Source organism: Chionomys nivalis, chromosome 22, assembly GCF_950005125.1.
Source record: "Chionomys nivalis chromosome 22, mChiNiv1.1, whole genome shotgun sequence".
Classification (NCBI taxonomy): domain Eukaryota; kingdom Metazoa; phylum Chordata; class Mammalia; order Rodentia; family Cricetidae; genus Chionomys; species Chionomys nivalis.
In genome coordinates, this window is record NC_080107.1 from 29,368,476 (window position 1) to 29,392,127 (window position 23,652).

The window sequence follows — 23,652 nt, forward strand, 5'->3', positions numbered from 1 at the left end:
TAGCTGAAATATGGTAGCTAACTAAGCATGGTATAACGCGAGTGGTATCCAATTCAGTGGAGCACAATAGTGAGGCAGCTGCTCTCATCACTTCAAAGTACCACTAGCAACATGACAGCTAACTACTATATACTATCATGCTCATTACATGTTGCATGGTACGGGGAAACATTTATTCTCTCCCCCTATTTTTCCTCTCAGTCTCCAGGAGGGAAAGATAAGTAATGGTAATACTAATTAAGTTTCTTTCTACCCCTTCACAGTTTCCTGACTGGTGGAGCTGGGAGAACTTAACTGGGTATATAATCTCTCATGTATGTCTGTCCTTCCTTCCTTTTTTCCTCTCTCCCTTCCTTCCAAGCCTCCACCGAATGTTAAGCAAAAGAGGCTGAAGCACCTACAAGTGAAGACCAGATGCCACCATTGCTTCAGTAACGAGTGGTACAATAAGCGTTTCTGATGAAGGTCTTAATTAGAAAGTCATTTAAGACACATTATTTTTTAACTTCTGATGCTACTTTAAGTACTATTAAAACTGTTTCTCAATTTTAAAGTAGGAAAGGGAAAGGAATGATACTTTGCTGAATATAGTATTTTTAAACAGTCAATATTTTCTGCTACTCCTTTTTATTTGTTGATGTCAAAACGTTCTATTTTCTATAATTTGGTCTCCACCTCATGGCCTTTAGATAATACAGCCAACTCTTCCATTTGTTTTACTTATGCTCTTATTATTGACATACGAGTGCAGCACCATGTGTAGTGTAAGTATTCTCTGACATATTGTACTGCCAATCAGAGTCCTTAAAAATCAAGGTTTTACAAATAACAAAGCCTGTACTGTTCCCCTCTCTACTTATTTGTGAATTCATAGCTCTTTACACAAATCATCTTGTATTTATAGAAGTCTACCCTGCCCTGGACACTTACCCAGTTCTGTCTGATACTTTTCATAGATTACAGGGGTGCCTATTGTTGCGGTAAAACACCAAGATCATGAGCAACATGGGGAGGAAAGCACTTATTTTAGCTTACAGTTTACAGTCTATCACTGAGGGAGGTTAGGGAAGGAACTCAAGGCAAGGGCTAATGAAGAAGCCATGGAGAAATACTGCTTACTACTGGCTTACTTTCCATGTCTTACTCAGCCTGCTTTCTTATACAACCCAGAACAACATATTCATATCACTGATTAAGAAAATGCATACAGGCTTGCCCATGGGCCTATTTGATGGGGGAATTTTCTCAGCTGAGGTTCCTTCTCAAATGATTCTAGCTCATGTCAAGTTTATATAAAACTAATCAGCACAGTAATAGATACAAAGAGAAGAAAGCCATTTCCTTTGAAACTACAACTTAATCAAGAAACAACATCAAATCACTGCTAATCACCAGTATCAGCTGAGTATACTGAGACATGAAAACTAAATTCTAATCTTAAATAGTATGAAGTAAGTTTTTTTTTTTTTTGGCTTTTTCTAGACAGGGTTTCTCTGTGTAACCATCCTGGCTGTCCTAAAATTCACTTGGTAGACCAGGTTGGCCTGGAACTCACTGAGATCTACCTGCCTCTTCCTCCCAAGTGTTGAGATCAAAGGCTTGTGCCACCACTGCCTTAAAATAGTTAAAAGAGAGTAGTATCATTATTTGGAATTTTGAAGACAAGCCTTTTCCTATTCTATAATAATATACTGTGACAAAAGCTACTTAAGGGACAAAGGGTTATTCTGGTTCACAATTCCAAGTTACATCACAGTGGGGAAGACAGGAAGGAGCCGAGAGCAATCGGAATGACGCATGCATGCTAGTACTCAGCTAGCTTTCTCCACCCTCCTACAATCTAGGATCCCCTGTCAAAGGAATGATGCCACCCACAGTGGGCAGGCCCAACAAACATACTCATAAGACATGCTAATATAATAGACAATCCCTCTGAGACTCCCTTTCCTGGACATTCAAAATTCTGTTAAATTGACAAATAAAACTAAACATCATATGCTAAGCTTAACAGTTGCTACTTCAATAGAGACTGACTTTCTAAGATGTTTTTATTACATACATTATGCATGATAATAGATTTCATAACCTTCATACATCTAATGTACTGAACTCGCACCCCAAACTCTTACTGTCTCATTCTCCTGCCACTATCTCCAGTCCTCTTTTCTTTCCAACAATCCCACTTCTACTTTCTACTTTCACATCTTTGGGTATGTGGTTCTATGATCGCATTAAAGGTATTTCTAGGAGCATGTGTTATGATTTGTCTACAGGCACATGGAGCATCTTAATAGTGCTTCTTCCATCAACCTGCCTTATCAACCTTAACTGCATGTAAATCCTTAGAAAGGAGTGGGTCCATGAGGCTTTACAGGGTACAAAAAGGCCTCATCTTGGGTAGATTTTGTACATGCAATCACAATTGCTGTGAGTTCAGGAGTGCAACAGCTGTGCTGTATCTGCAAGTCCATGTCTGACACCAGACTGACTTATATGAGAAAAAAAAATTAATTAAGTTTAATATTATATGTATTGCTTTTATTTTTAAATAAATTTAAAGTAAACCCTAAAAGAACAAAACAGACATAATAGTTAATGATGAAAGCAAAGATGCAACTTAAAATAGGGATCATGGAAGATCCAGCTTTGAAGCAGTAAGGATGGGGAGGAAAAAGGAGAAATAATTCTAGATCCAGCTCACAAGCATTAAAAACTGTGGAGGCCCCAAAATGTGAGCCTATTTCCAACCTGTCTGAGATCCGAGAGTTTGCTCAACTGTTAACAAAAATCAGGGCTATACATTCTGAATCAGGATGTGGTTACTTGGTTCTTTTGACATTAAGAAGGCTTATACAGGTAGATCCATTCCAACCTGGCAGATGGTCAGGATATACAAACATACTTCTGCTCCTTCTTTTGTAATATTACCTGGGGAGTGGCTGCCTTCAGGATACTTGGTCTAGAGTGGCTTCACTGCCTAAACAACAGAATGCTAATGACTTGATGTTTCAAAGTGTTAAAGCAATTAACTGTCGAGCTGTCCTTTGTATCATGTTAAAGACGCCTTTTGTTGCAGTCTCCCCCCTTTTGTACTGGGGTATAAAACTGTATGCAAAATTAAACATGGGAGATTTCAGTATTCACTGGAACTCCCTCCTAGTACTATTCTATGTTTTCTGTTTACTTTTAAACATATCTTCATATTTTTTACTTATATTTTTGATGATTCCCATGCTCTTACCCTGGCAAGAGGTGTTTTTTGTTGAGGCTAGTCCCCAACAAAAAAATCCATTCAATAACCCCTCTTGATTTCTGTTTTCATTACTGGAATAGTCATTAGCCTTATGAAAATTATCCTTATAAAATATTTTACCCATTTCAAAAGGCTGAACTTTTTTTCTAGCTCCAACAATCTTGGTAAGGATAGAGGGTAGAAGCTATCCTTTGATTTCTTTATAACCTAAATATTTCTAGTTAAGTACCTAATCGAATCCTAATTCACTAATATTATAATACTACAAATTACAATTACTGTTTACTTCTGATGTTTTTCTTTTGTGTACTTGTACTTATATTTTTCTTTCATTTTGTCTTGTTTTGTTTTCCGAGACATGGTTTCTCTGTAGCTTTGAGGTCTGTCCTGGAACTGGCTCTTTTTTTTTTTTTTTTTTTTTTTTTTTGGTTTTTCGAGACAGGGTTTCTGGAACTGGCTCTTATAAACCAGACTGGCCTCGAACTCACAGAGATCTGCCTGCCTCTGCCCCTCCCGAGTGCTGGGATTAAAGTTGTGTGCCACCACTGCCTAACCACATATATTTTTTTCTAATCCACAAATCCGGAAAACTATTTTTAATTTCATTTGTATATACTGACACTAAGATTCTAGAAGTGTTTTAATCAGCCTACGTCAAATCACACATTCTTAGCACCCAACCTGGCTGGATTCTGAGGAAAAGATATTTTATTTTCCCTCTACTCCCTGCTGCCTGAAAGATGTGCATTCATTAGTGTTTCCCTCCAGTCTGAGTTCTATAATGTCTTGGTTATCAGAATGCTAAATTTTAGTAGTCTTTGCCTTTACAGTTTATGTTCTTTGCCTGAAGAATTAGGAGCAAGGGAAATAGCTCAGTGAGTAAAGTGCTTGCCATGTGGGCATTAGGACCTCCTACCTGAGCTTCATCTCTGGCACTCACGTCAACAACCAGGTATTGGCAATCCCTACAAGCTGAGCAGCATGAGGTTGGCTGGGTCTTTCTGCCTTTCTAAGGTCCTAACAGAAGGGTCTTGGAAATATAAACTTTCTTTTTCTTTTTCCTTTTTTTTTCCCATCCTGTTTCTGCCTTTCAAATACCAGCCAGAATGGAAGTATGCTTTTTTGGTGGGGGTACTTTGGAGTTCTCTTACTCTTTCTCTTAAGCTCCCCTCCCCACCATGTAGCTGTTTGTGGGCTATACGCCTGATATCCATGCCAAGCTTAAAGGACACGGTCTTCCCTCCACTTCTCCTCCAGGGAGCTGCTGAGATTTTCAGCTTGCCTGCCCTGTTCATTTTGTTTTTCTTTTAAACTCCAATAAAACTGTCCTTGAGCTTAAAAAACAAAATAACAAAAATCAAAACAGGTATGCTTATAAACTCAGTGTTGAGGATGTAGAAGTAATGGTTTGCTCATGCTTGCTACCCAGCTATCCTAGCCTAACTGGGTAGTCACAGGCCAGCGAGGAGGGAAAAAAATCAATGTGGAGGGTTACAGAGGCTCAGCATTTGAGGAAGACTTCAGGTTTCTACATGCACAAACATATGCACATACAAGTACAGGTATATATGTTGTCTTCTGTATACATCTTGTCTGCACTTTTAAATCATGAAGATAACATTATATAATCTCTTCTAAAACTGTTAGTATTGCCATTCATATTTATTCTTTGTTTCTGTGATTTTTCATATGAAAAACTAACTGACCTAGTACCACCTACCAAATACTTCCACCCTTTCCCAATGATCTCCAATGGTTATTTGGTCTTTGTGAAGGTCAAAATTGCCAATTTGACAGAATATCAATGAAGAGACAGGCCTCTGACCATGGTTGTGAAAGAATATTTAGATTAAGTTAACAGAATTGAAGACTCAACCCAAATATGAGTAGCATCACTCCATAGGCTGGATTAAGATAGGGAAAACTAGGTCAACACCAGCATCCATCACTCTCTGTTTCCTGATTGCAGATGCAACATGACCCTTGTCATCTCTAACTTCCCTCTGTCATCTCTAATTTCACGATGGACTGTCTTTCCTGAAACCACAGGCCAATATAAGGCCCTCCTTCCTTATGCTGCCTTTGTCACGTATTTTGCCACGGCAATAAGAAAGTGACTGAGACTCTCTAACATCAAAGTCCCACTCCTGTGGGAATCTTCCTGAAATATCTGAATGGAAGTTCAATATCCTAAACCATGATTTTAGAAAGGGATTAATTTACAAGGAAGAAATAGAATGGTAGTAGGGGCAGGAGGTAGAGAAATACAGGGAAACATCTGGTTTTCTTTGAATATAGCTTGCATCATTACATTTAGAACCATTTTACATGCTCAAAAGCAAGCCCAAGAGCAGACAGAGAAAAAAAAATCACATATATAATAAAAGAAACATCATCAAAACAAATACATTTATGCAACACATAATTCATATACCGAGATAGTTAGAAGACACACAAAAGCAGGTGTCAACCATCACATTTGCTAATAGCCTCAACAAAGTTGTCAGAAGGAATGCACAAAACCACCTCAGTATGTTTATTCAGAAAAACAAAACCAATAATTTGTCAATATATACTTGTCATCTGTATAAATCCTCTATTCAAACCCAAAGACCAAGAATGGGTCAAGTTGATTAGAGCTCGTCTTTAGAAATGGAGGCTCGTGGTGGAAGAAGGTTGAGAACCCTTAAAAGTGAATAGTCCCTACAGACCAGAGCCCAGATATTCGTATTTGCTGGAAAAACAACAGGTGTGTAGAAAACTATACAATTAACTATGGTTGCTCATGTAATATGTAATAAAGGAAAAAAAAATCAGTCTTAAACTTGATTGTTGTGCTTACTCATTTGTGGAATTCAGTTTAAACAAACTTTTTATTTTTATTTTTTATTATTTTTTCCCTACTACCATTTTATTCTGTATAGAATACAGAAACAATCAGAGTATGCCATCCCAAAATATTTAAGGGCCATATTGGCCCTTAAAGTGTTCCCAGATAAGGTCATTTGGAAAGCAGAAGACCCAAGAAAAGCATGCCTACCTTCCCTTTTTCTTTCCCAAAGCAAACAAAGCTCTCATGTGAAGACACCTCCCCAACCAGGAGATGGAGAACAAGATGGTCAAGAGTAATGGTTACAAACAGACCTGTTATCTGCGTTTAGTTTCCTCATATATTTAATTACTTTTCTACAACTGCTATTCCATATTCAACACACCACATCAGTAACTGGATCCATCTATTTTTTTCTGGTCTTCATTTACCTATGAAGGTTCCCCATGCAGCTATAATAATCTGTATGCTTTTCTTCTAATACTGTGTTTTATGTGGCTTTAATCCCTAGTCCTATCCAGAGCTCTACAGAGAAGCCATGTTTCACTATAAAACAACTGCTGAGGTCTTATTTTCAAAAGAGCAATGATGTTAAAAGAAGGCAGACATAGGAATTTATTTATGTGTTAACACAGCAAAGTTGTATAATTTAAAGTTGAAACACTGCACCTTACAGCTCAGAAAATGGTCAAGAACCCTGGTGAGCGGAGCAAAGGCTTTAGGATCATGATATAAAGACTGGTATTTTAATTATGCACAAAAGCTAAATAACATCCTTCTAGTCTTATTAGCAGTAATGAAAAAGTATTTGGATCATCAAAAGGGAATAAAAACATGAATATGACAAAAGATAGTTTTTGTTTGACCTTGAATTTAAAAATTTAAGCTTACAAATTACATTTAATAGCCTAAGACAGTAAAAAGATTAACGTGGGCTGGTGACACGGCTCTGAAGATCCAGGTGCTTGCCTTATAAGCTGATAACTTGAATTAAAGCCCTGAAACTCATTTAAAGGTGGAAAGAGAAAACTGACTTCACAAAGCTTTCCTCTGACCTCCACACATGTGCTATACTTCCAACATTTTTCTATGAATTGTAACAGTTTTAGAATGCATTAGTCATCTCCATCTATTTCCTAAATGCTTACGTATGGAAACTACCTTAAAAATCCCTCTAACTTTAGGCAACAAAGACAGAAACACCAGTACATCTTGTCCTGAAAGGCTCATCTTTGAGCACTAATAACAGCGCTTTCTAAGACAAGTATGTGTTTAGACTAACCAGGGTATGTTTTCTGTCCAATTTTTCAGTTCTAATGACTTTTCAAAACCATTATTACTTCATTTTATCTAATAATAGTTAACATTGACTCCTCAAGTACAAATGTATGACAGGCTCCTCTTGGAAACAAGCAATGTACCAATACTACAAAACACAGAGAAAGTAAATGCAAAGACATTCTAGAAAGATCAAAAGGATCAAGGATAGAAATGTAGAAGAGACATATTTAACTACAAAATATAAATTGCCAAACATGAGACTGAACAAGTGGCTATGTGACCCAAATCTACCATTAAAGTAAAACAAGTATCCAGGACTACATAGCCAAAGAAGTTATATGAGCATAGATGAGACATACATCTGAACCGAATGCTGTACAAGTTTAGCATAAAAAAAAGTTCTATCTATATACATAACATATGTGTGTGTGTATATATATATATTCATTCCAAATCTTAGTTAAGTGGAATAAAACCACCTTCCAAAGATTTCACATAAGATATAAGTCCTTCTTTACATGGCTATCATCAGTCTTGAAGTCAGTTTTTTCTCAAACTTAGCCATTCACCAGAAATCACATGGAGGACTTGTTAATTTTGTGATTAATCACTTATCTGCAATCCAGTAGGTCTACAGTGGGGTTTATAAGTCTGTATTTCTAACTCTCAAGTGATACTGGACTGTGTTCTGAGAACCACAACTCTAGTGGTTCAGAATTATTTTTTGTGTCTAATGTAAAATACACCGAATTTCAAGAATCTGTAGATCTTTCAGGTCTTCTGGGTTAAAATAACTTTTTAAAACAGCTACTGAAAGCTTAGAAGCAAAGAAAGTGCCAGTTTGGAGCTCTCCAAGGTTCTGATTCAACACACAAGATTGGCTGAGAACTATCAAGTGAGTCTGAGTATAGTAATCAGAAGGCAGTGATTCTCTCAGACTTATAGTCCTTAAAACTATAAGACTTAACCAGGTGGTGCTCATACTCCCATCTCCAACTTATACAGAAAGTGAACTGCAGCCAAATTTAAAGCTTTTTCTACAATGTTATGTAGTAAAATCCAACCAAACCACTTAAAATTTGATTATTTAAAAGCTCCACAATCAGGATTCTTGGTCATAACTACCTATACTTCTCTCCCACTTCAAAAAGTTCATTTTATATACATAATAAATATCACTGCCCTAAATTAATGGGAATTACAAAAATTAAAAAAAAGAACTATAAGCAACAAAAACAAGTAAGTTGGTATCTTGAATTCTTTCAAGCTGGGACTTTTATCATTACACAGAACACATAGCCTAACATTAAACAAACTAGAGAATTCAATGATAACCAAAGAACAGTACTTTAGGTAAAAGAGTATGGCTGGGCTGCTGAAGCAGGAAGACTGAAAGGAGGAGAGCAGTGTGGTTATATGGTATAGCAAAGAACACCCAGTTCCTCTTCCGAAAGGTGCTGGGCTGCTGGGGTAAGGTGTAGAGCACTTGCCCACTATACACAGGACCCTAGGGAATGCTTAGAGCAGTAGAAATTGCTTTCACCATAGAAGAGAACACCAACTGGCTTTCCAGTATCAAATGGTCAGTTCTGAAAACATCACAGAGTTAGAGAGTATGAAGATAATTTTTCTATTTCTCCCTCTATGATCTTCTCAGTCTTCCTTCTCTTCCTTTAGAATCTCATTCTTCAGTTATTTTGTTATTCAAGAGAAAATTCTATGAAGGATAGCATTTTTTTAAATTAAAAATGCTCCTAACATTTGAAGACATTCAACTTCATCCATAAAAAAATTTAAGTTAAAATGCTACCAAGAGAAACAGAAGTCACAGGTACTAGAGTAAGAACAAATGTATCACAGTGTACAGGGACCATTTGTATCACTTTTTCTCGAAATAGAAATTCTATTTCCAAAATAAAGGATTTAATAATTTAATTTTAAAAATATCATGCTAGTTTAGGCATGACATATACAGGAGAAAAGTCACTGTGCTGAAAACTAGGAATGCTGAGAGCAGGAGAAATAACCTCCAGGATGAGCAAGAGCACAAACTGGTCATCCAGGATCAAATGGTCAAGTCCTGAAAACATGCATAAGTAACATACAGACTAAGACTATGGATTTATGAATATATATGTACATGCATATGCATATATGTATAAATACATATATACATGTAATAACTATTAATGAAAAAAGAGATCATGAATTTGAAAAAGCAAGAAGAGGTATGTGGGAGACTTTGGAGGGAGGAAAGCAAAGGGAGAAATGATGTAATTATATTATAATTTAAAAAATAACAGTTACTTAGAGGGGTTCCCAGGTGTCCTAGGAGATGTCACCAGCTTGTTCCTTGGGCAGCTGAGGAGAGGGCGCCTGAACTGGCCCTATACTATAGCCACTCTGATGAATATCTTGCATATCACCATAGAACCTTCATCTGGCGATGGATGGAGATAGAGACAGAAACCCACATTGGAGCACTGGACTAAGCTTCCAAGGTCCAAATGAGAAGTAGGAGAGAGAACATGAGCAAGGAAGTCAGGACCGTGACGGGTGCGCCCACCCACTGAGACGGCAGGGCTGATCTAATGGGAGCTCACCAAGGCCAGTTAGACTGGGACTGATGGAGCATGTGATCAAACCAGACTCTCTGAACGTGGCTGACAATGAGGGATGACTGGGAAGCCAAGGACAATGGCACTGGGCTTTGATTCTACTGCATGTACTGGCTTTGTGGGAGCCTAGTCTGTTTGGATGTTCACCTTCCTAGACCTGAATGGGACCCCTGACTGCTCTTTGGACTGGAGAGGGAGGGGGAGGGAAATGGGAGGAGGTGGAAATTTTTAATAATAAAAAAAATAACAGTTACTGTTCCAAGGCATATAATTTTTCAACAATTAGATCAACAAAATTACAAAAACTAAAAGTAGGCTTTTAATTAAGCAATGGAAAAATAACCATTTCACGTCAACATAAAATGGTAAAATCTCCAAGAACACTACATCTGAACTTTGGTGACAAATATATATAATCATGCTTCTATGAAGTTCATGTTCAAGACTTTTCACTAAAGCACTATATGTAACAACAGAAGACCAGAAACACACACATCTGCTTTAACAAGAAACTGGATATTTAACTGGCACACAATACTCCCCACATGCACACAGAGGCCTATTACTCTGGAGTAAACAAAAAGAATGAAGACACCCTATACATGCCAATATATGATTTATTTTCAGACTATAACTTTTTAAACTAGTCTTAAACATAAAAAAGCAAGGAGTAGAAAAATACACACATGATGGGCAGTGGTAGTACATCTTTAAGCCCAGTGGGAGGCAGTGGCAGGTGGATTTCTGTGAGGCCAGCCTGGTCTACAGAGCTAGCTCTAAAACAGCAAAAGAAAAAGAGAAAAAGAAAAAGGGAGGGAGGGAGGGAGGAATAAAGGCAGGAGGCTGGAGAGACAGCTTAGTAGTTAAGAGTACTGGGTGCTTCCAGGTGACCCAGGTTCAATTTCCAGCACCCATATGGCAGCTCACAACCTTCTATAACCCCAGTTCCAGAGAATCTAACATCTTCTGGTCTCTAGGCACTGCACATACACGTGGTGCACAAACATATATACAAGCAAAATACGCATGGCACGTGCCGTGTGTGTGTGTGTGTGTGTGTGTGTGTAATGAGTTTTTAAAAAGAGAGGAATACCCACAGAGTGTAACAGGGGAGTTTATCTGAGAAAAGACAATAAAGGAACTGATAAAGTAGCTCACCGTAAGCATGGCTGCAGTGCAGGATGAGCATGCACGATGTTTGTTTCACATGTCTTTTTTCTTTTAGAATCAAAATGCCATGTTTTATTTAAAGCCATCTTATTTATTTTGTGAACACAAAAATCACTTTGTGTCTTAACAATCCTGGGTCAGTGGTTCCTATTTACTATCTGACACTCTATTTTCCCTCTAGACAATAATCATTCTTGTTCACTCTCAACTTTGGCAAGTAGAGAATGAGAGCAAAAATTCTTACATAGATTGAGATCAGGGATTGGAGAGATGGTTCAGAGATTAAGGGCCCTGGCCGTTCTTCCAGAGTTCCTAAATTCAATTCCCAGCAACCACACGGTGGCTCACATCCACCTCTACTAGTATCTGATGCCCTCTTCTGGTATGTAGGCAAACAGAACACTGTATACATAATAATAAATCTAAAAAAAAAGGTTTGTCCCCCATTGGTTCTACTACAACCCCTTTAGAATAATAATGTCCACTGTGTATCAGAACTTGGAATTTACAACGATAAGCCACAACTGAGAGACAGTATCAATGATAAAAAAAAAAAAAGGCAAACAGTAGAGCTATTAGGTCTCGATTCAAATCTTAACTCTACTTGATTATGAGCTGCATTATCTTGAGCTCTTTGTAAAATCTTGGGTTCTAAACTGGGTGTCAATCTTAAATGAGTGTCAAAATATAAGATGCCTCACAGCCTTCCTTTTATAATTGCTCTCCTAGCAGGAGAGGAGACATCCTAAAGATGATGCCCTTCCTTTATGCAAACTGCTGAAACAATGAATCCCAAAGAATTAAAATTTCCAGGAATTCCATGCTGAGGAAAGGGAAAGACCGAAGCCTGGTGCCAGACAGCAGGAGGAGCTGGCCTTCCCAAAAAGGGATTGCCACAGCGTTTTGATAACTTACGGGACCATCTTCAAGAAAGACCAGATCAAAGACAATGATGACTCAGCGACGGTCAAGACAACATCCTAATCAGTACAGTTAATTATGCAAAGCTTTTACCCTCGATTTAAACCTAAATTTCATGCCCTGTATCCTAAAAACCGCTCTATGGGTCACTAGACACCCCCACATCTATTTCTCTTCCCATTGTGGCAACACTCGACAGATCTGTTCTACACTTTTCACAAAATTACCTGTTCATTTGACATATAAAGGATGGGTGACTGAACTTAGCTTATTGTGGGTGACAGTGTGCAGGCTAATACCCTAAAACTCTGGGCAACCGTATAAGAAACAACTGGCCCAGTATAATTAAAATGTATAAGAGCAAACAGAGCCTGGACACAGGTCAGTTAACATGAACTATTTCACTATATATGAAGAAAGGTTTAGTTTCCTATTAAGAGTCTAAGAAAAAAGCATTTTCAGGAAATTTTAGGGCAGAAAACACTTTTATAGGTAGGTAATCCACAGAATTATAAGGCAGGAAAGCAAACTTCCCTTAGATTCAATCAAGGTAGGGAGTAAAGATATCGAATGGTGCCAACGCCCCAGGTAGCATGGCATCTCTACAGCATCATCAGGAGAGATGCTAGCTGCTTGGTGAGTGTCCTGGTTAACTCCTACTAGCACAACCAGACATGCTCTGTTTTTCCACAGTATATTCTGTAGGAAGACACACAGGAAGGTCCTAAGTGCTTGCATGTAAACAACAATAGTGCCTCCCCCATCCACCCACCTTGCCCCTTCTCATGCACAATGTTCTGCCACTCATTAGTTCTCTGCCAGGCAAGCAAAAAAAAAAAGAAAATAAAAGGTATGTCCCATCAGTTTTTTCTATCAATAGGCAACATGTTCTCTACAACCAATCTTATTTTTTTGTGTGTTTTATATACTTAAATAGCCATAAAACACGTATCACAGCCAGGTGGTGGTGGTGGCGGATGGGAGGCAGATGGATCTCTGAGTTTAGGGCCAGCCTGGTCTACAGAGCAAGTTCCAGGACTGCCAAGGCTACAAAGAGAAACCCCGTCTTAAAAAGCCAAAACAAACAATAAACCACAACCACACACAATACATGCAAGTTAACTATTAGAATGGCTTTAATTTCTCTCAGTTTTAATCATGATATTTAATCTATTTTCTTTTGCTTTTTAAATTCCATCTCCCTCCTTCTAAGTATCAGATATACGAATTTCACTGAGGTCAAAGAAGCATGTATTCTCCTGAACTCCAGACATTTTCATCTCCCTACCACGATAACCAAAAGATTTATTATTTTGCTTTAACCCAAGTACCTTCACTGGGTAGTATCTTCCAGGTTAGGAACATTGTTCCTTACTGAACTGCAGCCATGCAAACACTGTAAGTTTCAGAGCCGGCTGCTCTCAGCAGCAGCTGAGACTACTGTCTGTGTCTGCCTTGCTCACTCTGTCAGTCATCCTTCTAAATGCCTGAGCCAACTTAACCTGGAAAATTGTTTGCCACAAATCTGATATGAGCTGCCTTGAACTATGGCACTGTTTTCTAGAATTTGCATATTTAAATAGGGGATGTCATTTCATTCAATCTATGATCAGTTTGATTTCTTAATATTCAATGACATTTTAAAAAAAGATGTCCCTTGAAATACATTCTTTCTGCCGTGTAATTCTAATGTAGAAATGCAATAAAACTCAGCAACTGCTTTGGATTGTTCTTTCAATCAAAGGATATTTAGATCACCCCTAACTCTTTTCAATAAAACTATGCTCGCCCCTGTCTCAAGGAAGAGGGTCAATGTTCAGTCCTATTCACTGGAGAAAACAATGAAGAGTATTTCAAGGATAACAAAGTAAAATTAGATGTTAGTCTCGCATATATCTCACACACGTGCTGAAAACAATATCACGGTCTAGTTTATACTGGATGTCGTTTCACCTTTTTCAATGCAGACTTCCCAATAATAACTTCCCAAGGAGCCTACACCAAGTATACTGAAGTAAAAAGCAGTGGCCACACATACTTATCTGCCCAGGCGTCAGGATCCTGGGAGCAGATTAGAACAATTCAATTCTCTGAGTGTGTTTCTGACCTGACAGGTAACAAGGAGCTACTTCCTGAACTCTCTTTAGTCTAGCAGGGGAGGTGATCTATAGATATATGGCCAAAGGTATTACAGTGAAAGAGGAGATGGACCTTCCTTTTAAACCAAGGAATAGAGGCTTGCTACTAAGACCATTTAACTAACTGTAAAAGCAGATGCAAAATTAACATTAATGCAACATTTCAAATTTATTCATGTTCTATAATTCTGACACTTGAGAACAACTGTAAAATATTTCCCCACTAAATAAAAGGGGTAATGGGAAATTAAATAACTGACTGTAAGTAACCAGCACTGTCCTCAAGAGGGTCCCGAATTTAATTAACTTACTGAAGTCCAAAAGGAATACCCTCATGTATTATGAGTAAATTCTCAGAATGCCAGTGTGGTGACTATAGAAAACACACTGAAAACGATAGGAACAAACAAGATGTTTATCTCACATCCAGATTCATTTCATTCTCAGCACTGGGGGGTAGGGGGTAAGATAGGGAGTCTGTGCTGGGAGTCAAACCCAAGGTTTTGTACATCCTAGACAAATGTTCTACCACTAAGCTACATTTCCGGCTTTTGGTTTTATGAGACAGGATCTTACTATGTAGCTCAGACTGGTCTTGATCGCACAAGCTTCCTGCCTCTACCTCCCATATGGTGGGATTATACATATGTGCCATAAAACCTGACCTACTTTCAATTCTTCTACCCTAAAATAACACTGCTGATGAGTAGGGGAACCACTTTTTAATTTCTAACTTGGATGCAACAGAGCAAGTCTTCAAATTTCACTGAATGTGTTAATAATTTAGTTTTATATTTAACTCAGTATACAATTTTTATGTCCTGCAAAATTACTAACAATAATCAAGGCATGTATGCATTTATCTTTAATCATTTACTCATTTATTCAACAAACATTCAATTTAATCAAAATCATGTTAAGTAGCATGCAATGAGATTCAGATTTTAAAAATCTGAGAGACAACAGAAAGCTTTCACCTTCTTTGCAACTGAAAAGGCTTTTAAGCAAACAGCAAAAAAAACTTTGTTGAAAGGAGACATGAAACACTCCTAAAAGCAATCCCAGGGACAACACTTATCTTAAAAATAAGAGTAGAAGGACTAAGAGGTGCAAGCAAATAAGGTATTTTATATATAAAGTGAGTTTTAGAGAGTTTCCTACCCCTATAGCTCAAAACATGAAAAGTCAGAAGAATTATCAAACCAAAGTTCACTGAAAGAGCAGCTTCAGACTGTATGGGTAATGGAAATATTCAAGTAAATGTGATGGGCTCCTTCTAATGAGCTTAGAATTCAGAGGAAGAAAAAGACACCCAGTTTTAATGCAGTTCAATAAAGTTGGCATTATAGTAAAAACACAGAGCCAAACGTTGTTGGAGAGGTGAAAGAAAGTCATTACATTATACAAGTATACTAAATATTCTGTCCTATAGGAAACAGCAAGGTGCTGAGAGATCTGGAAATGGGTGGTCAAAATTATAGGAATATGCATGATGGATGCATTCTATGAGTTCTATTCCAAGTAGTCCTCCAGTTAAGCAAACCCACAGTCACAGAAGATTTTAGCCAATGCCTACAACCGTGATTTTTTTCCCCTAGCTAGGTAAATGGGATGCTTACAAATCTTTTAGTAAGAAGGAAGGGAAAAATTTAGTGACATTTTCCAAAATTCATTATATTTATAGGGTTTGTAAGAAGTTGTATTTAGGGCTGAAGAAATGACTCAGCAGGTTAAGAGAACTGATTGTTCTTCCAGAAGACCCGATTCAATTTCCAGGACCCACATGGCAGCTCACATGTGTCTGTAACCCAGTTCCAGAGGAACTGAAACACATGACAAAACACCAATAAATATAACAAAAAAAGAAGTTATACAAAATTTACATATAAGCTTAAAATGACAGGTTATATATATACAACCTTAAAATTTAAGGGAGAAAGGTAGAATATAAAACTACCATGTACAATATGATATATAATAAAATACATACTACATTTTGACAAACTTAGAATAAAATAAAATTTAAAAAAAATCAATGTAAGAGACATGTTTGTTGCATCAAATGGGGCAAATGTGTTATACTTAGTGTTAGTGTTTTACTTTTCAAGAAAGATTTTTAATAGCTGTTCTTGGTATTTAGCTCTGCTATTAAAATGCAAAACAACTGATTTTTTTAGCTTAGGAAAAATGTTTAAGATTCCCACTGTGAAAATCTGTCTCCTTCCTTATTGATATAAAGGCAAAGGCAAATTCAAGAAACTGAAAGGATTAAAAGTCAAAGAACACAGAAAGCAAATCACATAAATAATGTTTGTGAATATATTCTCCCTGAATGCTTCAGAGGAAAGGCTGGTGTGTGGCCCAGTGGTATGGTACTTGCCTAGGTCTATTCCATCCTGAGCACAAGAAGAAAACAAAATGAAAAAAAGGTCTCTAGAAAATGATTCTTTTCCCACAGGGCTTAATTTTTAGTATCATTTGGAAACAAGTCAATAAGCATATAAACAAGAGAAAACTATCTGCTCACCAAGGGGATCACAGTCTAAAAGACAGAAGAATGATTACCAATGGTTACTACATATAGAAAATCTGAAAAAGATATACACCCCTACCTCCACACACAAGCAAAAGATAAACAAAGAGGAGAGATAGAATGAGAAAAGTCAGGGTAAGCTTCCTAGGGGAATTTAGTCTTAAACGAGCTGTGGGATGGAAAAGAGCTTTTGAGTATGTACAGGCAAGGAAATGTAGGTAATTTGCAGTACTCCCTAGGACAGAGTGAGGGGAAGAATAACTGGAAATGACACTAAAGATTAAGGGATGACCCAAGCCACTAAGAAGGTTATATATTTACTCTATCATTGATTCTATCTGCACTGTCATTAATTACAAGATACAGCATTACTATATGGGTCCTAAAGCTTTATCAATGAGTCCTATTATTAAAATGTTTAATAGTTTACTTTAAATGTAAGATAAGTCAAACATGCAGAGGGAGAGCAAAAAAAAAAAAAAATTGAATTGCTCAATTTACTATGGTAGAAGGAGGGGGGCAGGAATTCTTTTGAGAACTGAACTCCGAATCGGTCTGTAGTATGAATTAAAGCTAACAGTATAGACCAAAGCAAGGGATTAAAACAAACAAGCCACTGTTGTCAAGTAGTCTTAAGTTGGCAGTACCCTGCTGTCTCTCAGAAATACATGAGGATTCTGTTCGGAGGGGCAAACTTCAGTTAGGGACAACAGCAACTGAAGACAAAAACTCATTTAAAAGATAAAAAACCAAAGATGGACATCTTAGGATCAATGAAAAAATAATCAATCTTAAGTGTAATGTTTCAGAATTACCTAGGAAACTTTATTAAAAATTGTCATTGCTGGGAGGATGGCATCCAAGGGTATAGTACCTGCCAGGCATCAACAAATCTAAAATCAGATCTAAAACCCTATGATGTCAAAATGTCCATCTCTAGTCCCCATACCCAAGGATAGTCAGAAAGGTAAGCACTTCAGCACGAATTCCCAAAATAGAGCCCTGGAGTCTCATCTTAACAAGTCATTCACATGTAAAATGTAAAATTTGTTTACAATTCTGACAAGATATGAAGGCACTGACACTTGTGTCTATAATATTAGCAATAAGGAACAGTAGAATTTTAATCAAGAACATGATTGGATCAGACTGAAAAGGTTGGAAGACCACTCTGGTGGAAGGCAAACTTTGTAGAGCTGACAGAATAGCTTAAGAACAGAAAACAAGGGGTAATAAATGTTATAGTTAGGAGATCATCAAAATAATAAGGTTAAAGATGACAACCATTTATGTATTAACAGTGGGAGAAGAGTAGTAAAAAAATTAGAGTTTATAAAACGTAAACAAAAAATGTTATTTTGAATTTTCTAAAGATAAAGCCCTACTAGTGAGCATTATAAACACTGGCCTTTTAAAAAACAAATCTTGCCGGGCGGTGGTGGCGCACGCCTTTAATCCCAGCACTTGGGAGGCAGAGGCAGGCGGATCTCTGTGAGTTTGAGACCAGCCTGGCCTACAGAGCTAGTTCCAGGACAGGCTCCAAAGCCACAGAGAAACCCTGTCTCGAAAAACCAAAAAAAAAAATAAATAAATAAAATAAATAAATAAATAAATAAATAAAAAATAAATTAAAAAAAAATCTTATTGAGGAATATAGCCTACCATCTTTTTACCTGAATAATAAACTGTGTTCTATAAAATCATATACTATATAAACATTACATAGTTCAAATATTATTAAAACTCAAAGTTGGAAATTTTTTTCAATTAAAAAAAAACTCAAAGTGATCTTCAAGCTCAAATGAAAATATAAACAAATTTAAATCTCTAATGTTTAACATTCTATTAATCAGAATATATGAACTGAAAGCTTAAAATCTCAGACAATATAAAAAACTTTCAGTGATTGATAATTTAAAATTACAAACAGAAAACAATCAATTAGCAAACTTACGCTGAATGTGAATGAACTGTTTGGGCTGTTTAAACTCCCCTTTGTACAAGCGATTGTAGTAGTTGACGTTGCTCTCTGCCTCAGGAACTGGAATGACCATGCTCTCTTTTTTTTCTCTAAATACTTGCTGCGCTGAAATAGCTCGCTGTAAGTGATGTTCCTGGAAAATGTAAAGTAGGCAACATAAGTTGTGTTGGTAATAGTAACTCAAAGCATAATTCTATTTAAAAGTTACTTGGTTAATTAACTGCAAAAAAATCAATTATGAATAGTCCCGTTTGCTAAGTCATAGGAATTTTTTTTCTGCATACCCAAGAAAGCTTTCCCATCATTCTCCCTTAATAACTGTGGCTTATTATTAGTATCACAACTTAATAGAGTTTTAAAAAGACAAACCCATATATGTTCATAACCTAGAATTTTAATATTTCCATTATAAGTCTATATCTTGTTCACTAAATACATAGAGGTATTTGTCACCACTATCAGATTAAGAAAAAAAATTCAATCATAGGTATTAATTCTTAAATATCATCTACAGTTTAAACTTAATGAGTACAACATTCTGATAATTAAAAAACAAAGATGAAATTATGCCCAACAAATAGTATTATAACCATGACAGGAAATATTTAATAAATATTAAACAAATAGTTCCTATAAAATATACACGTGTTCTAATAACTTCTCATCAATAGCCTCTGAATATTCTACTATACTCATTCCCAGTATAGCAGTTTCCCTTTTGGAAGATAAATCAGACCATGCCATTCACACAAACATTTCTATCATATCAGTGTAAAGGTTAAAATTCCTCGATGACCTTTAAGGCTCTGCAGTATTTCTCTGACACCTCAACCTCTCATCTTTTGCTCTAACCACAATGTTTCTTCCTGTTTTCAAGTAGTATCCAAATAGCCTACATTTAAAATCCTTTATTTTCATCTTCCTAGGATTTCCTCATCTAAAACAGACCTTGCCCATCACACCTTGGAAAGCTTTGTTTTTTTCTCCATTCCACTTAGCTACAGATGATACACACACATACAAAATCTCATTTTTCCATTCACCTACTAAGCATTAAGCATGCTCTTAGGGAGCAGCTATTTCTGCTTCTTCTATAAGTATTTACATCTATAAATTACACAAAACAGTACATACAAAAACAGTTAAATATATATTTAATAAATTAAACCTACTATATTCCTAATATTTCAGAGAATGCAAAAATGTATTGTTGACACAAAAACCGAGCTGTTAAATGTGCTTAATAACTTGTCATGGCTACATAATTCTAAGTGGCGAAACAGATATGAACTTGGCTATGTACAAGCAAAGTCAAATTCTTAACACTATCATTTTATACCATTTTAATTTGTGAAGTTCTACAGGATCTAAGAAATTAGATAGTAACTTCACTCATGTCTTGTGTAGGGGTGCCCAGTCCCAGGCACAGTCACAACCACAGGCTGACAATAAACAAGGTAACTATGAATATGACCTAACACAAAATCATAACCTTACTTAAAATATTAAGAGATCTTGATAATATTTAATAATTCAAGTGAGTGGTTCTCAACCATGTACTTTATACATTAAATACCATCACAGTGTCATTCAAAATAAACTTTATAGTCTCACTATTTGTATGTATACATGGGTTCAGTCTGAAGGTGGTATGCACCTTTACAGTGTCGCGTTCCAAGCACAATCCAATTTACACCATCAGACATTACACGTGCTCATGGCAGTATGGTAAGTGACATGCAGCAATTATCAATATTTTAGCCAACTATTACAAACAATAGGTGTTTAATGTTATTCAAAAGGCAATATACTTGATTATTAAAATACTTCCTTCCACACCTTGGTCATGCCTCAAACATCATCTGCTGCATTCTGTAAGTTGGCAACAACCCATTTGAGTTGCATTGGCAGTTGAGGTGCGGAAGGGATTTTTGCTTTTCTGTCAATTAATGTTCATAATAAAAGTAAATATAGTCCCTTAGCTATTATTTTTTAAGTACTAGCATGGCTTTTATAAGAGCTGAGAAGAAAAGGAAAGGAAAGCGTCCAAAGGAAACTTGCGGAAGAAAAGGATTAGTCATCAAACAGTGGCAGATGACTAGTATGTCAAAGCACATAGGAAGGCACTGCACTTTTGGGAAATCTATCCAAACTTTTGAAAACTATGATTTGAAGAGATATCACATGCAAAAGAATATTGCCAAATTTAGTGAGTATCAAGAATATCATAAAGACAAAATGTTAGAACTGAAAAAAATAATTCAGATGGATTATATTATAAAAGCAAGATATGTGGTAAGACATTTAGAAAAAATCAAAGTCATTTACTTTGATAGTAGACTTACTGAACAATGTGGTAGACATAATATGCTCTGAAAAAATAGGAAGGCATGTCTAAAGTCCATCTGTCTCACAAGCCTACAGCCAAGGGGAATTGAAGCATAGAGCTTCTAACCACAGATATTTTGGTGATGCCAACAACACTGATGGTACAAGTAAGACTTGGCTACTCCCACTTTTATGAGAGATACTGATGAAGATCATGACACAAATAAATCAAGAGTTAATACAAAGCAGTAAATTTCCTTTGTTCATTGTCAAATTATGGTACAGGTGATGGGAGGCAAAAAGAGGGACCTGTAAAATTCTAACATTTTTTACCTTTTCCTCTGCATCCTCCTACCTACTTCTGCCTCTCAAAATCCTGGCCCTCTCCTGAAGAGAAACAACTTCTACTTTCCAACCTTAATTCCCCATATATCTCCAATCTGTTATCAACAGTTTGTTCCCCAATTTTAAGAAAAGCTTCAGTTTTTCAACCTCTCCACTTTCCTATGAAACTCACTCATCACCCTCACTCCTTATCCAGGTCTGGAACATACAGCTGAGACTACTCATCTTCTCGCCAGTGCCCTCCTTTCTATGTTTCTTCTTTTCTCCTATTCTATGTGAAAGCACTGACCAATTTAATATAAATATTGTAAGACCTTAAATGCTATTTAAGCTTTTCAAACATATTCAAACACTAATACACACAGCACACACACACATACAAAAATAAACTGAGCTTCAAGATACAGAAGTATACTATACTAATACAAATAAAGATTAGATGATAAAACAAATAAATTTGAAATTAGTTATTATCAGTCATCCTTTTAACAAGTTTAAGTGAACCAGTTAGTACACTGATATTATCTTGTCACTCAAAAATCTGAGAGTGAATGAGCACAGTCTCTGCTATTAAGAAGCTTGTTTGATAGAAGTGAAACACTCAGGTTACAATCCTATTTGAACCTGACAAGTATGTCTCCTCTCAATAGTCAAACCACTGTTTCAAGAGAACAGAAAAGATGCCCAAAGAATGTAATATATATTATATAATTAGATTATATATCTATATATAATAATCTATATATAATATCTATATTGAGACTCTTAGGAAGACTGACAATTTGACAAAGCAAAAAAAAAAAAAATCCCATGCAGCAAAAACAACATGAACAAAATGGATATAGGTGCAGCCTAGCAACAAAAGCTAGGTAGTTGAGGACAGGACTAGTTGTCTCCACACTTTCAATGCACTTTTCTTCACAAGGTAGGACCCCAAGCTCACCAATTACATTTTCTCATATATTAACAACTAATACTATCCTATATTAATGGTACAAATTTGAGTCAACCAAATGATTATGAGGATAACATAAAAACAACACAAACTGCATTCTGGAAGGCAAAGCTTTGGATAAGTAATGTCTAGTACCTAAGGCTGTATTTTGTTATAACCTTGCTGAGTAACTCACCTTATGGTCACAGAAAGTCAGACCCACAGTAACACCTTCCTACAGTTACATAGTGCTTTCTAGCTTTTAGAGACCATTGACAATCACAAACTCACAATAACCTTAAGATTCAAGAAACAAGTGATCTGTTCTTAGATAAATTACATGCATATTAAAGAATCAAATTTCAGGGCTCTGGTTATAGTGTTGTTTGACTATTCTATCCTCACAAGACAAGGACATCTGCTACAGTAGAGATGAGAAACCATGATCTTATAATACTAACAGTCTGCAACATGGACAGTAATAAGAGGGATTTAGATTGAATGGCAGCATGTTTTAAAATCTGGATTCATCTAATAGAAATGTCACTTTCCTCCAAATATAAAACATTTTAAATCATTAATATCATCAAGCTTTAAAGTATTAAAATTATCAAAACATTTTTAAAACATGTTAATTCATAAACATTAAGACATTTATTCAATTTGGTGAACAAAGGGCCTCCTGCTTGAAATCACTTGTTTACTAAACTATTTACAGTTCTAAACAAAAATTTTTAAAGTAGATCAGAAATTATTTTATTAGAAGAGTTGGCAGATAACAGAGTTGTAGCCAGAAATTGAAAAACAAGACTACAACACTCCTCCGGTATTTTAACTTAGAGACAAAATTTGTCTCTAAAAATAAAAGCTCAGCTATTATTTCCTTCATCTCTCAAAAAGAAGGTAGGGCAGACGGAGAGAAGGCTCGGTATTTAAAGGTACTTGGAGCTCTTGCGGAGGACCTGGGTTTGGTTCTCAGCACCCACACAGTGACTCTCACTACTATTTGGAACTCTCGTTCCTGCAAATTTGATGCCCTCTTCTGTTATCTGTGGGCACCGGACTTCCATGGAGACTCCTAGAAACCGGAGGTAGAAAGATTAGGTGTTTGAGGCCAGTTTGAACTACACAGCAAAAACTTTGTCAAAGTAACAACAAAGACCTGGGAATACTGGAGCCTGACTATTTTAATCCTAATATTTAAGAGGCAGAAGCAGAAAGACCTAAAGTTCAAGTTCAGGCTAGATTATATAGCAAGATCCTGTTTTTTAAAGAAAAAGAATAAAGTTAACAACAAATCACATTTCAAGAAATCTCCTT

At 36.4% G+C, this 23,652-nt stretch overlaps 1 protein-coding gene across 2 annotated transcripts in view; it reads right to left on the bottom strand.

The window, feature by feature from the left end:
- Epc2 (enhancer of polycomb homolog 2) overlaps positions 1-23,652 on the bottom strand; it is an 88,670-nt gene that overhangs the window by 41,328 nt on the left and 23,690 nt on the right. For both annotated transcript variants that reach the window (XM_057755179.1, XM_057755178.1), the window contains exon 2: positions 18,699-18,858. In XM_057755179.1, coding sequence (XP_057611162.1) covers positions 18,699-18,858 — 160 coding nt within the window. The remainder of the gene's footprint in view (positions 1-18,698; positions 18,859-23,652) is intronic.